Genomic DNA, 11,200 nt, shown 5'->3' on the forward strand with positions numbered 1-11,200 from the left:
GGTGGTCTTGTGGTGATGTGGGGGTGCAGACTGAGGTGGAAGGAAGTTGGCCAGTGTCTACTAGGACACTGAGCTTTTGGTCAGGTTTCCATTGGTGTTTAGTTGAAGTGAGGCCCCATCCCCCATGACTTATGAAAGACTAGAAGCCTTCCCTGGGTGTAACCATTCCCAGTGTAAGGGAGTCTTTAGGGACTGGGGGGGTGGGGGTTCAGTCTAGGAGTTGGGCTGAGGGGAAATCCCCACACACTTGGCACACAGAAAACTGCCCACTTCAGTAGCTCGTGGAGTTCCCGATGATTGGGCACCAAACGTAGCTTCTCTCTCTCTCCCCCTATTTAGCAAAGTCTCAGACGGCACGCGGTGGTCCATGATCCCGACCGGAAGAAAATGAAGCTCAGAGTAAGTTGGAACTGCCCAGGCAGGCTGCTGGCTTTCAGTGAAGCGTGGCGTGCACCCAGCAGAGTAGTCGGTTCAGAATCCTTCCCAGTGAGCACACAGGTCAGCCATGCAGACCTCACTTTCTCACACAGGATGCGCCCCCGCCCCCGAAAGGACAACTGCAAGGGGGTCTGGGGAGCCCTGACCCTGAGTGCCCACTGGCTCCTTTCCCAACAGGTTCACAGCAAACGGAGTTTGGCCTCTCGTCTCAGTGGCTACATCCCTCCTAAAAAGAAAGCTGAGCCCGGCCTGCCTGAGTCAGGTGGTGGGGAGGCGCTCAGCCCCATGGAGAGGGACGTGATCTCGACAGTGGCCATCCTGGCCCTCAGCTCACCGCTACAGAGGTCAGAGCAGTACACTCAGGCCTAGTTGTTGGGTTTTGTTTTCTCAGAAGCACATGATCTTTATTAAAATCACCGATGCTCAATATCTGGCTGTGTGTCCTGCCCATGTTCTGTGGTCAGGGGGACCCTGGCCTGGGCCTCTTGGCGCTCCTGGTTCTGACGCTCCTCCTTGGGGCTCAGAGGACGCAGCACACACATCATAGCCCTGCCCCCCTTCACGGCCTGGGGCTGGGAGGAGAAGGTGGCTATCCCAGGCAGGGTCTGGAGGATTCGCTGGAGTATCACCTCCTGACAAAGGAAAAGGGCCAAAGGGGAAGCCGAGTCAGTGTCTTTTAGTCTTCCAGGAAAACGTTCGAATGCTTGCTCTTAAGACCATCCAGCCCACTGCTGTGGAGGTGGTTCTGACTCACGGCGACCTTGTGTGGGGTTTCCAAGGCTGTACGTCTTTACTGGAGCAGGAAGTCTCTCCTTGCTCCCACAAAGCAGCTGGTGGGTTTGAAGCACTAACCTTGCAGTTAGCAGCCCAGTGCCTAACCCCCAAACTGATAAGACATGTCAGAGGCCTCTCACAGGCCTGGGTACAAAGGAGACAAACTTGACAGTGGACATCTATAAACTGTCTAGTTTTCCGACTTGTGTTAGATACATTATAGTTTGTAAAGCAGTTCAAACAAACCCTGTTTTAACCTGTTTCTGCCATCAGTGGATGGCTGCAAACAACTTCTCTCACTGATACACTTGTCTCGGTCTCCTTAGGGGGCCTTCAAAACCAGGCACAATCAAAACTGGCTTCTAAGGGTCAGTTCAATGTAAGGTACAGAAGTCTGCTCCCAAGGTTATGGTGACTGTTTTGGGAACTCAAAAAAGTGTTACTCGATAGATTTTCTCCAAGGACAAGGCACGATCACGGGGTCTTACCAGGAAGATGTTTTAAGAAAGTAGAAAGCTGCACTGGTGTGGAAAAGGCCAGGAAGGCCGCACCGAGGAATGATTTTTACATCACGACAATGCACCAGGTCATTTTTGAGGGTCTACAAAAATTTTGTTAGGAAATCTTACCCCATCCAAACAACAGCCCTGATCTTGCCCCTTCAGACTTCTGTTCCCCAAACTCAGAGACCATCTCAAAGGAGCATGGTATGTGGCCCTAGAGGATCCGGCACAGCTGTGTTACAGTGGTCCTGAAGGAGGTTAGAGACGGGACATGTGGAGACCGCGAGGGAGGAGGCTTCCCATGTTGATATTTGTGTTTCATCGACGCTGCTATGATTCTGTAGTGATACTTTCTGACCTGCCCTCATACAAGGGAGGAAAATTCCACGCCCTTTGGATTCCATTTCTCCAGGAGCTTTTTGTAGCTCCGTGGCGTGCGCTAGGAAAGAAGTAGCATTATCTACAGCATGCTTGGATTCTGAGAAACAAACAGGAGCACGCACATTACCCCTGAGGACTAGCGCTGCCCTGCCCGGGTCGGTGACTGAACTTTCCACGGCTTTCCTCTAGTTGTATTTGTAAGTCACAAAGACGCCGAGCAGCAGGCAGTCCCTGACCCCTGACTTCACGTACCATTTTGTCGTCGGGCTCTGCTGCATTCCTGCCTTTCCTCACGGTCACCTGAACTTGGTATTTCTTCTCAATCCACTGCCGAATCTGCTTACTCTTCGTGTCTAGATCGTGTTGGCCGATACCCGACGAAAAGGTGAGCTCCTTTGTCAGCGTTGGCCCTGGTTTGAAAGAGAGACGTGGAGCTAGGACCATGTACCCATCCATGGGGGAAACCTAAACCTTACCACAGGAAAACCAACCTGGACTGACCCTAGAGTTGGAGGGGCTGCTGGGTTCGAACCGCCAACCTTCCAAGCACGTATCTTTTGTGCATCTAGGGTTGCTGAGAGTCAATTCCAACTCGAAGCAACCCTATAAAACAGCAAAGCCGCCCGACCCATAGGGTTCCAAGGCTCTTAAGTCTCTACCTTACTACACACACGTGGGCTGTAACAGGGGCCTGACTGCCCTTTCATCTGATGTTTGGGTTCAGACCAGCAAACACTTTAAAGTGCAGGAAACAGACCAATGTTTTCTTTTTAGCGTAGTGGTTATCAATCGAGCTGCTAATCTCATAATCAGCAGTTTGAAACTACCAGCTGTTCCACGGGAGAAAGATGAGGCTTTCTGCTCCCGTAAAGATTTACAGACTCAGAAACCCTGAACAGGGTCGCTATGAGTTGGAACCGACTCCACAGCACATAACAACCACACGATTTAAAACTGGGAACTACTTTCCTTTCTCATTATCATCTGATAAACGACCACCAGAAGAACACGCTGACCTTTGTGATACAAGGAGTTGTCCTTTTCTTTCGGATCTGGGTCTATTCTGGTCCAGCTCTTCTCTGATGGCCTACCTACCGAAGGGCCCTCCACGGGGCAGCCCCACTCTGCAGTCTGTGGGGAGCCTGTAGGGGTGTTCAAAGGTGTCGGGACAACTGAAGCGTTTACATAGTGGGAGAAATGTTAGCTCTCTCCACATACAAAAACCTTCGCAGACGGATGGATTTGTTGTTAAATGCCATCGAGTCAGTTCCAACTCACAGCAGCCCTGTATAGGGTTTCCAAGGAGTAGTTGGTGACTGAACCATCAACCTTGTGATCCAGAGCGACCTTGTGGTCCAGGGCTTTATCCCACAGTGCCATTCCAGATGGACCAAATGTGAGAAGTACAATTTACAATAAATTGATGAAAAAGTGTGTCTGTGATTTAAAAAGTGGGAAAGGCTTTCATGAAAAAGACGTAGATAATTCTGTATCAGATTACATACACTATGAGTAACGAGTGCCCTGCTAGTGCCGTGGTTAAACACTGGAGTGTTACACAGAAGGTTGGTTCCCACCCTCAGGCACTCCACGTGTCCATGAAGGCTTGACAAGATAATGTCTGCATGTGTATTTACCTACGCTGCAAGTCTACCCATGGAGAGCGTACAGGGGACAGGGTCATGAAAACTCAGACACAACCAGACACCTCGAGGGACCAGAATTGGGGGACACCCAGGCCACCCGGCATATCAGAGTCCACCAAGACAATGTTCTACGTCCTACTCTGGGGAACACTGACTGGAGTCTTCAAAGTCTGAGGTGCAACTATCAGCTTCTCCCCACGTGGAGGAAAGATGAGGGCTGAATATCAGAGACACATGGAAACTGGTCTCCACCACCCTGAGCCCCGAACTAGCCGGCATCCGGTGTCACTACCAGCTGCTCTGAGAGGGAGGGATCACAGTTAGGTCCTAATAGAAGGGGAGAAAACACGGACCCAAACTCACATTCTTCTGAAACATCAAGCTTATTGGTCAGACAGAGACTAGTGGAATCCTGAGACTAAGTCCCTTGGTCACCCTTCAGATCTGGAACTGGACTCATCCCCACCCCCAGGGCTCAATCTTCAGCGAAACAACAAACAGGCCTCTAAGGGGAACAGTGACAGCAGGGAGGTACACACACCTTAGAATTACCTACAGTTTGAGATAAAAGGCAGCACTGACCCCAGGACAGAGTTCAGAAAGGTGAGGAGACGCGAGGAAGTGTGAGGGGGGACGTCACACTGGGGGGACTGCAGTCAATGACACGAAACAAAATGTGTACGGATTGTTGAGTGCGAAACTGGTTTGCTCTGTCAGCTTTCACCCAATTCACAATAAAGTTAAAAAAGAAAAAATATTGACAGTCTAGGAAATCCTATGGGCAGTTCTCTGTCCAAAAGGTCACTGTCATAGATTGAACAGTGTACCCCCAAAATATGTGTCAACTTGGCTGGGCCATGATTCCCCAGGCTTGGTGGTTACATAATGATGTAGTGTGGCAGTTAAGTGATGGCCCCATGCTGTGATCTGACGGATGAACCAGTGAAGAAACGCATCACAGTCCTGGTCCAACGTGGGGAGTGTCCCAGGAAAGTGGCCTGCAACATCTTTAGGCTTTCAAAATTGAAAGGAGAGAGAAGTGAGCAGAGGAGAGGCCCTGGGGTCCCTGTGCCGTGTAGCTCCTGTGGTTGGTGGGTGCTGTCAGGTTGGTACCGACTCATGGGCACCGTATGCATAACAGAACACAACACTGTCCAGTCCTGCACCAACCTCACAATTGTTGCCACACTTGAGCCCCTTGTTGCTGCCACTGTGCCAATCTACCTCCTTGAGAGAGGATTTGCTGACCCTCCAGTTAACCAAGCATGATGTCCTTCTCCAGGGACTGGTCCCTCCTGATAATTTGTTCAAAGTCTGAGAGACAAAGTCTGATCATCCTGGCTTCTAAGGAACATTCTGACGGTACTTTTTCCAACCCAGATTGGTTTGTTCTGTTGGTGCTCCTTAGTACTTTGAATAGTCTCCTCCAACACCATTAATGCAAATGCATCGATTCTTCTATAGTTTATTAACTGGCTAACCCTCACATGCATATGAGATTAGTGCAAATACTATGGCTTGGTTCAGGTATCCCTTAGTCCTCAAACTGACAGTTTTGCTCTTGAACACTTTTAAGAGGTCTCATGCAGCAGATTTGCCCAATTCAATATGTCGTCTGATTTCTTAACTGCAGCTTCCATGAGTGTTGATGGATGATTCTAGCAAAATGAAGTCTTCATCAACTTCAATATTTCTGCATTTATGATGTACTTTATTGGTCCAGTGGAAAGGATTTTTGTTTTCTTTACACTGAGATGCAATCCATACTGAAGGCCGTGCTCTTTGATCTTCATCAGTAAATATTTTAAGTTCTCTTAGCTTTCACAAGCAAGGTTGTATCATCTGCACATTGCAGGTTGTTAATGAGTCTCCCTCCAATCCTGATGCCACATTCTCCTTCATGTTTGCATCTCAGATTATTTGCTCAGCATACAGATTAAGTAAATATGGTGAAAGAATACAACCCTGGCACACAATCTTTCCTGGTTTTAAATCATTCAGTGTTCCCTTGTTCTGTTTGAACACTGTCTTCCAGTCTATGTACAGGTTCCTCATGAGCACAATTGTTTCAGAATACTCATTCTCTGCAATGTTGTCCACAGCTTGTCATGATCCCCACAACTGAAAGCCTTTGTGTAGTGAATAAAGTACAGGTAAACATCTTTCTGGTATTCTCTCTTCTCAACCAAGATCCATATGATGTTAACACCCTTGTCTGAATCTGGCTTGAACTTCTGTTGCAGCCATTTTTTAATTCTCTTTAGCATAATTTTACTTGCATGCAATATTAATGATAATGTCCAACGATTTCCGTATTCCATCATGTCATCCCTCTTTGGAATGGCCACAAATATGGATCTCTTCCATTTAGTTGGCCAGGTAGCTGTCTCCCAAACTTCTAGACATAAATGCATGAGTACCTCCTGAGCTGCCATCAGTTCGTTGAAAGATTTCAACGTGTATTCCATCAATTCCCAGGGCCTTGTTCTTTGCTAATGTCTTCAGTGAACCTTGTTCCTTCAGTTTCACTGGTTCTTGATCATACGATCATAGGTTCTTGAAATGGTTGAACAGTGACCATTTCTTTTTGGTATAGTGACTTTGTGTATCCCTTCCGTCTTTTGATGCTTACTGCGTCAATCAACATTTTGTCCATAGAATCCTGTAACATTGCAAGTCAAGGTATGAATTTTTTCTTTAACTCCCTCAGCTTGAGAAATGTTGAGCATTCTTCCCCTTTGGTTTTATAACTCCAAATCTATACATTTCATTATAATATTTGACTGTATCTTCTTGAGCTGGCCTTTCAAATTTTCTATCCAAGTTTTTTTCCTCCTTCCATTTTACTTTAGCATCAGCACACTGGAGGGCATTGATTTTGCTCTTTCCTTCTGTATTATCTTCTTAATGACCTTTTGCTTTCTTCCTGTATGATGTTCTTGATGTCATCGCACAACTCTTTTGGTCTTTGGTCATTAGTGTCTAATTCATCAAATCTGTTCTTGAGATGATCTCTAAATTCAGGCAGGACCTGTTCAAAGTTATATTTGGCTCTTGTGGACTTATTTTAATTTTCTTCTGCTTCAGCCTGAACTTGCATATGAGCAACTGATGGTCTGTTCCACAGTTCACCCCTGGGCTTCTTTTGATTAAGGATATGGAGCTTTTCCACTATTTTTTTCCACAGATGTAGTCAATTTGATTTCTCTGTATTCCATCTGGTGAGGTCCATGTATACAGTCATATTTTATGTTATTTAAAAAAAGGCATTTGCGATGAAGAAGTCATTGGTCTTGCAAAATTCTATTATGCGATCTCCAGCATAATTTCTATCACCAAAGCCATATTTTCCAACAACAGATCCTTCCTCTGTTTCCAAGTTTTGCATTCCAATCGTAATTATCAATACATATTGAGTGTACGTCTGATCAATTTCAGACTGAAAAAATGGGTAGAATTCTTCAATTTCATTATCACTGGCTTTAGTTGTTGATGCATACATTTGAATAATAGTGATATTAACTGGTCTTCCTTATGTTGTTGTTGTTACGTGCCATCGATTCGGTACTGACTCATAGCGATCCTGTGCACAAGAGAACGGTAACACTGCCCCATCCTGGGCCAACGTCACAATTGTTGCCACACATGAGCCCACTGATGCTGCCACTTGGCCAATCATCTCGCTGGCGTCTCTCTCTTTTTCTCTGACCCTCCACTTTACCAAACAGGATATCCTCCTCCAGCGACTGGTCCCTCCTAACAACATGTCCAAAGTATAAGAGGCAAAGTTTGGCCATCCTGGCCTCTAAGGAGCACTCTGGCTGCACTTCTTCCATTACAGATCTGTTGGTTCTTTTGGCAGCCCGTGGCACTTTCACTATTCTCCTCCAACACCATAACTCAAAAGCATCAATTCTTCTACGGTCTTCCTTATTCACTGTCCAACTTTCACATGCATATGAAAGCTGTGTGGATATTATCCTATCACAGACAGTGTTGTTCTTCAAAACAGATGAGAGATTCTTTTTGATAGTGAAGGCAATGCCATTCCTCTTCAGTGTGTCATTCCTGACTCAGTAAACCAAGTGGTTCTCAGATTAAAAATGACTAATATCAGTCCTATCAGCTCACTAATGCCTAGGATATCAATGTTTATGTGTTCCATTGCATTCCTAACAATTTCCACTTTTCCTAGATTGCTACTTCGTACATTCCATGTTCTGATTATTAATGAGTGTTTATGGCTGTTTCTCCTCATTTTGAGTTGTGCCCATCAGCAAGTGAAGGTCCCAAAGGCTTTATTCCATTCACATCATCAGGGTCAACTCTACTTTGAGGAGGCAACTCTTCCCCAGTTGTATTTTGAATGCCTTCCAACCTGAGCAGCTCATCTTCCGGCACCATAGCTGACACTATTCTGGTGCTCTTCCTCATGTTTCAGTCTTCAACATTCTGGTGCTGACAGTGTCCCACTGCTGTTCATAAGGTTTCAGTGACTAAATATTCAGAAGTAGTCTTTGCTTCTTCCTTGTCTGTCTTCGTCTGGAAGCTCATCTGAAACCTGTCCACCATGGGTGACCCTGCTGGTATTTTAAATACCCGTGGCATAGTTTCCAGAATCACAGCAACTCACAAGCCACCACAGTAAGACAAGCTGACAGATGAGTGGTGGTTCATATGTACATGTATAGTATATGTATATATATGTATTTAGCATGTTGTTATTGTTGTTAAGTACCGTAGAGTCGGCTCCGACTCATAGCGACCCTGTACAAGGTTTTCCCGTAAATTTTTACGGGAGCAGAAAGCCTCATCTTTCTCCCGTGGAACAGCTGGTAGTTTCGAACTGCCGACCTTGAGGTTAGCAGCCTGATTCGTAACCGCTACGCTACTAGAGCTCCAGTTTCTAGAATCACAGCAACACACAAGCCACCACAGTACGACAGACTGACAGACGAGGAGTGGTCTGTCATAGCAGCACTAGAGAACCAAGACAGTCATTATTAGTCAGAATCAACTCTGGGATTATGCGAAAGAAAGTAAAACTGGAACTACCCTAATGTCCATGGAACCTGATAAACAAAAATCCATGTGACAAACCATCACATGGCGGCGATGACCAGCTAATCTAGGAATGAAAGAGCCTTGGTGGCAAGGCAGTTGAGCACTCACTTGCTAAATGCAAGCTAAGGGGTTTGAACCCACCACCTGCTCTGAGGGAGATAGGTGAGGCAGTCGGCGTCTATAAAACTGGCAGACTTAGAAACCCCATGAGGCAGTTCTATGCTGCCCTACAGGGCTGCGATGAGTCGGAATCCGTTCACTGGCAACCAGTATTACAGAAACTGTTGTAAATTCTATCAGGAAGTAATATGGTGAAAACGATCGGAACACCTTTGATGCTCCACACATACCAAATACTACTTAAACTGTACATCACTGAAGAGTCAGACATGGAGTGGGCAAGATGCCATCTGCTTGTCCCCAACCCCTAACCTGGAGGGCAGACTACTGGATGGCATTTTGGTTGTATTTGCCTTGTTTCCCTCATTTAACACAGACTTAAAGGAAGAGACAGTGGATATGGGGTCTTAAGGAAAAGCAAAGAAAACAGAGGAATGGAAGTGAGGAGGAAATAAAAAACAAGAAAGCGCTGGAAAGGGTGGTCGGGCCTTGGCTGTGTCCATGTCCCTGGGGCCCTTCCCCAGGCCCCGCACTCACCTGTCTTTGGCTGGGCCTTGTTCATCTCGCGGAGCCGCATCCGCTCCTCATGGATCTGGAGTCCCGTCATGAGCTGGTACTGGGGAGGTTCCACACTGGCGTTGCGTTTCACCAGCCTCAGCTCTCGCCTGTCCATGAGCTTAATTACATCCGCTCGGTGCATAGTGCCCAAGTCCTGACCCTTCTCATCAATGACATGGATAATGCGCTCGCTGATTTTCCTCCCTATGTTAGTCAAGGCTGTGTCTGTCTTGGCCACCTTCCTTCTCGCACCCTGGGCACCTTCATCCGTACAGAACGCTGGTGCGTGGACCAGGAAGGGCACCCTCAGGGATGGGGCCATCTTTAGCATACAGTTATTATCTGCCTTCATGGTGTGTAGTGTCAACCTCTTCAGAAACTGAGTGGCCATTCTAGGAAAATAGGGAGAAAAGCCCACTGGGATTCAATCTGCCACCTTGCCCGTGTGGGCCCCGAACTGTCACCTGTGAATGCTCAGGAATGTTGGTCCCTGGACTCCCAGGTCATGAGGGGGAAATGTGCACCTTGCCCTGGCTGGACTAAGCCATGGTGGGACTGTCCCCAAGACAAGCAGTCCTTCAGGCAACCGAGCAGATCTAGACAGTGCTGCTGACTTCCCAGATTTTCTTCCCCACTCACTGTCATGAGACCACCGGCAGTTCCTGCAGGAGTCACGGACGAGTGTGTCTTTCCGTGGAATTCGTAGGTAAGATGGCCTATGTGCCTAAGGCTCTGACTTATTACTTTAGTGCAAGAAAGGAGCCCCGGGAGAACTGTGGGTTAGGCATCGGACTGCTAACTGCAAGGTCGGCAGTTCGAACCCAGCAGCCCCTCTTGTGTGGAAGAAAGATGAAGCTGTCTGTTTCTTTAAAGCTTACAGTCTTGGAAACCTGATGAACAGTTCCTTTCTGTCCTGTATGGTTATGATAACTGGGACTCAACTCGATGGCAGTACACTTTTGTGGGGTCTGTTGGTTGATGTGGTACAATAAAACCCACAAAAGCAGGAGCCTGTACCAGACAGAAACCTGTCAGACAAAGAGAACTCAAATACTTTTCACTAAAGCAAGGAGGAAGAAGGTGGTGAATGTACACACCGCCAAGGATGGAAAACGGACGAAACCAGCAGGTCCTATGGCGTGCCTGCTCTCCTGGGCTCTTCAATGTATAAACCCCGGAGTCGGAGATCCCGAGTAAACTGCTCTATGGACTGCACATAACCATGACGACTACAATGCCCAGAGCATGGTTTTCATAAGTCACTCAAACTCTCCAGTCCCGTTTCCTCGGGGATCCCAACACCTCACCCAGCAGTGTGGTCACAGGGCTGAAAGAGAAGAGCAAATGGCCTGGTGCATGTGTAGTGTCAGTAGATGCTCGGGAGGCCATCCCTACATCACAGCCTGGGAGAGGCTGTCCAGCCATGGAGGGAGAAGGACCAGCAAGGACATCCTGGAACAGAGCCTTCCACCAGAGACTCCTGCTCCACTCTCCCCGTGCCCTGGGCAACTGGACACCTGGCTCACCGTGGCTTCCATCAAAACTTCTGGGGGCTCCAGTGCCGTCATCTGCTATTAAGGTCACCTCCAACTCATGAAGTGGGCATTCTTGGTGAAAAACTTTATGGAAAAAATTTGCTAGGCTTTTCTTCAGTGGAGCCACTAGGTGAATTCCAACTGTCAGCCTTTCACTTAGCACCCTATGGCAAACTGTTTG

General features: G+C 47.3%; 2 protein-coding genes across 2 annotated transcripts in view; one reads left to right on the forward strand and one right to left on the reverse strand.

Annotated features, from left to right (window-relative positions):
* GTF3A (general transcription factor IIIA) overlaps window positions 1-807 on the forward strand; it is a 172,454-nt gene extending 171,647 nt beyond the window's left edge. The window contains exons 10-11 of the mRNA XM_006832039.1: window positions 340-399; window positions 616-807. Of these exons, the coding sequence (XP_006832102.1) occupies window positions 340-399; window positions 616-807 (252 nt within the window). The remainder of the gene's footprint in view (window positions 1-339; window positions 400-615) is intronic.
* Window positions 808-851: 44 nt separating this feature from the next.
* On the reverse strand, window positions 852-9,875 carry MTIF3 (mitochondrial translational initiation factor 3). The gene is made up of 3 exons (XM_006832040.1): window positions 9,464-9,875; window positions 2,349-2,506; window positions 852-1,070 (listed from the first exon to the last, which is right to left on the reverse strand). Exons 1-3 carry the CDS (start codon window positions 9,873-9,875, stop codon window positions 852-854), a joined length of 789 nt encoding a protein of 262 aa, XP_006832103.1.
* Window positions 9,876-11,200: the final 1,325 nt, after the last annotated feature.

Source organism: Chrysochloris asiatica, unplaced genomic scaffold (genome assembly GCF_000296735.1).
Source record: "Chrysochloris asiatica unplaced genomic scaffold, ChrAsi1.0 scaffold00005, whole genome shotgun sequence".
NCBI lineage: Eukaryota > Metazoa > Chordata > Mammalia > Afrosoricida > Chrysochloridae > Chrysochloris > Chrysochloris asiatica.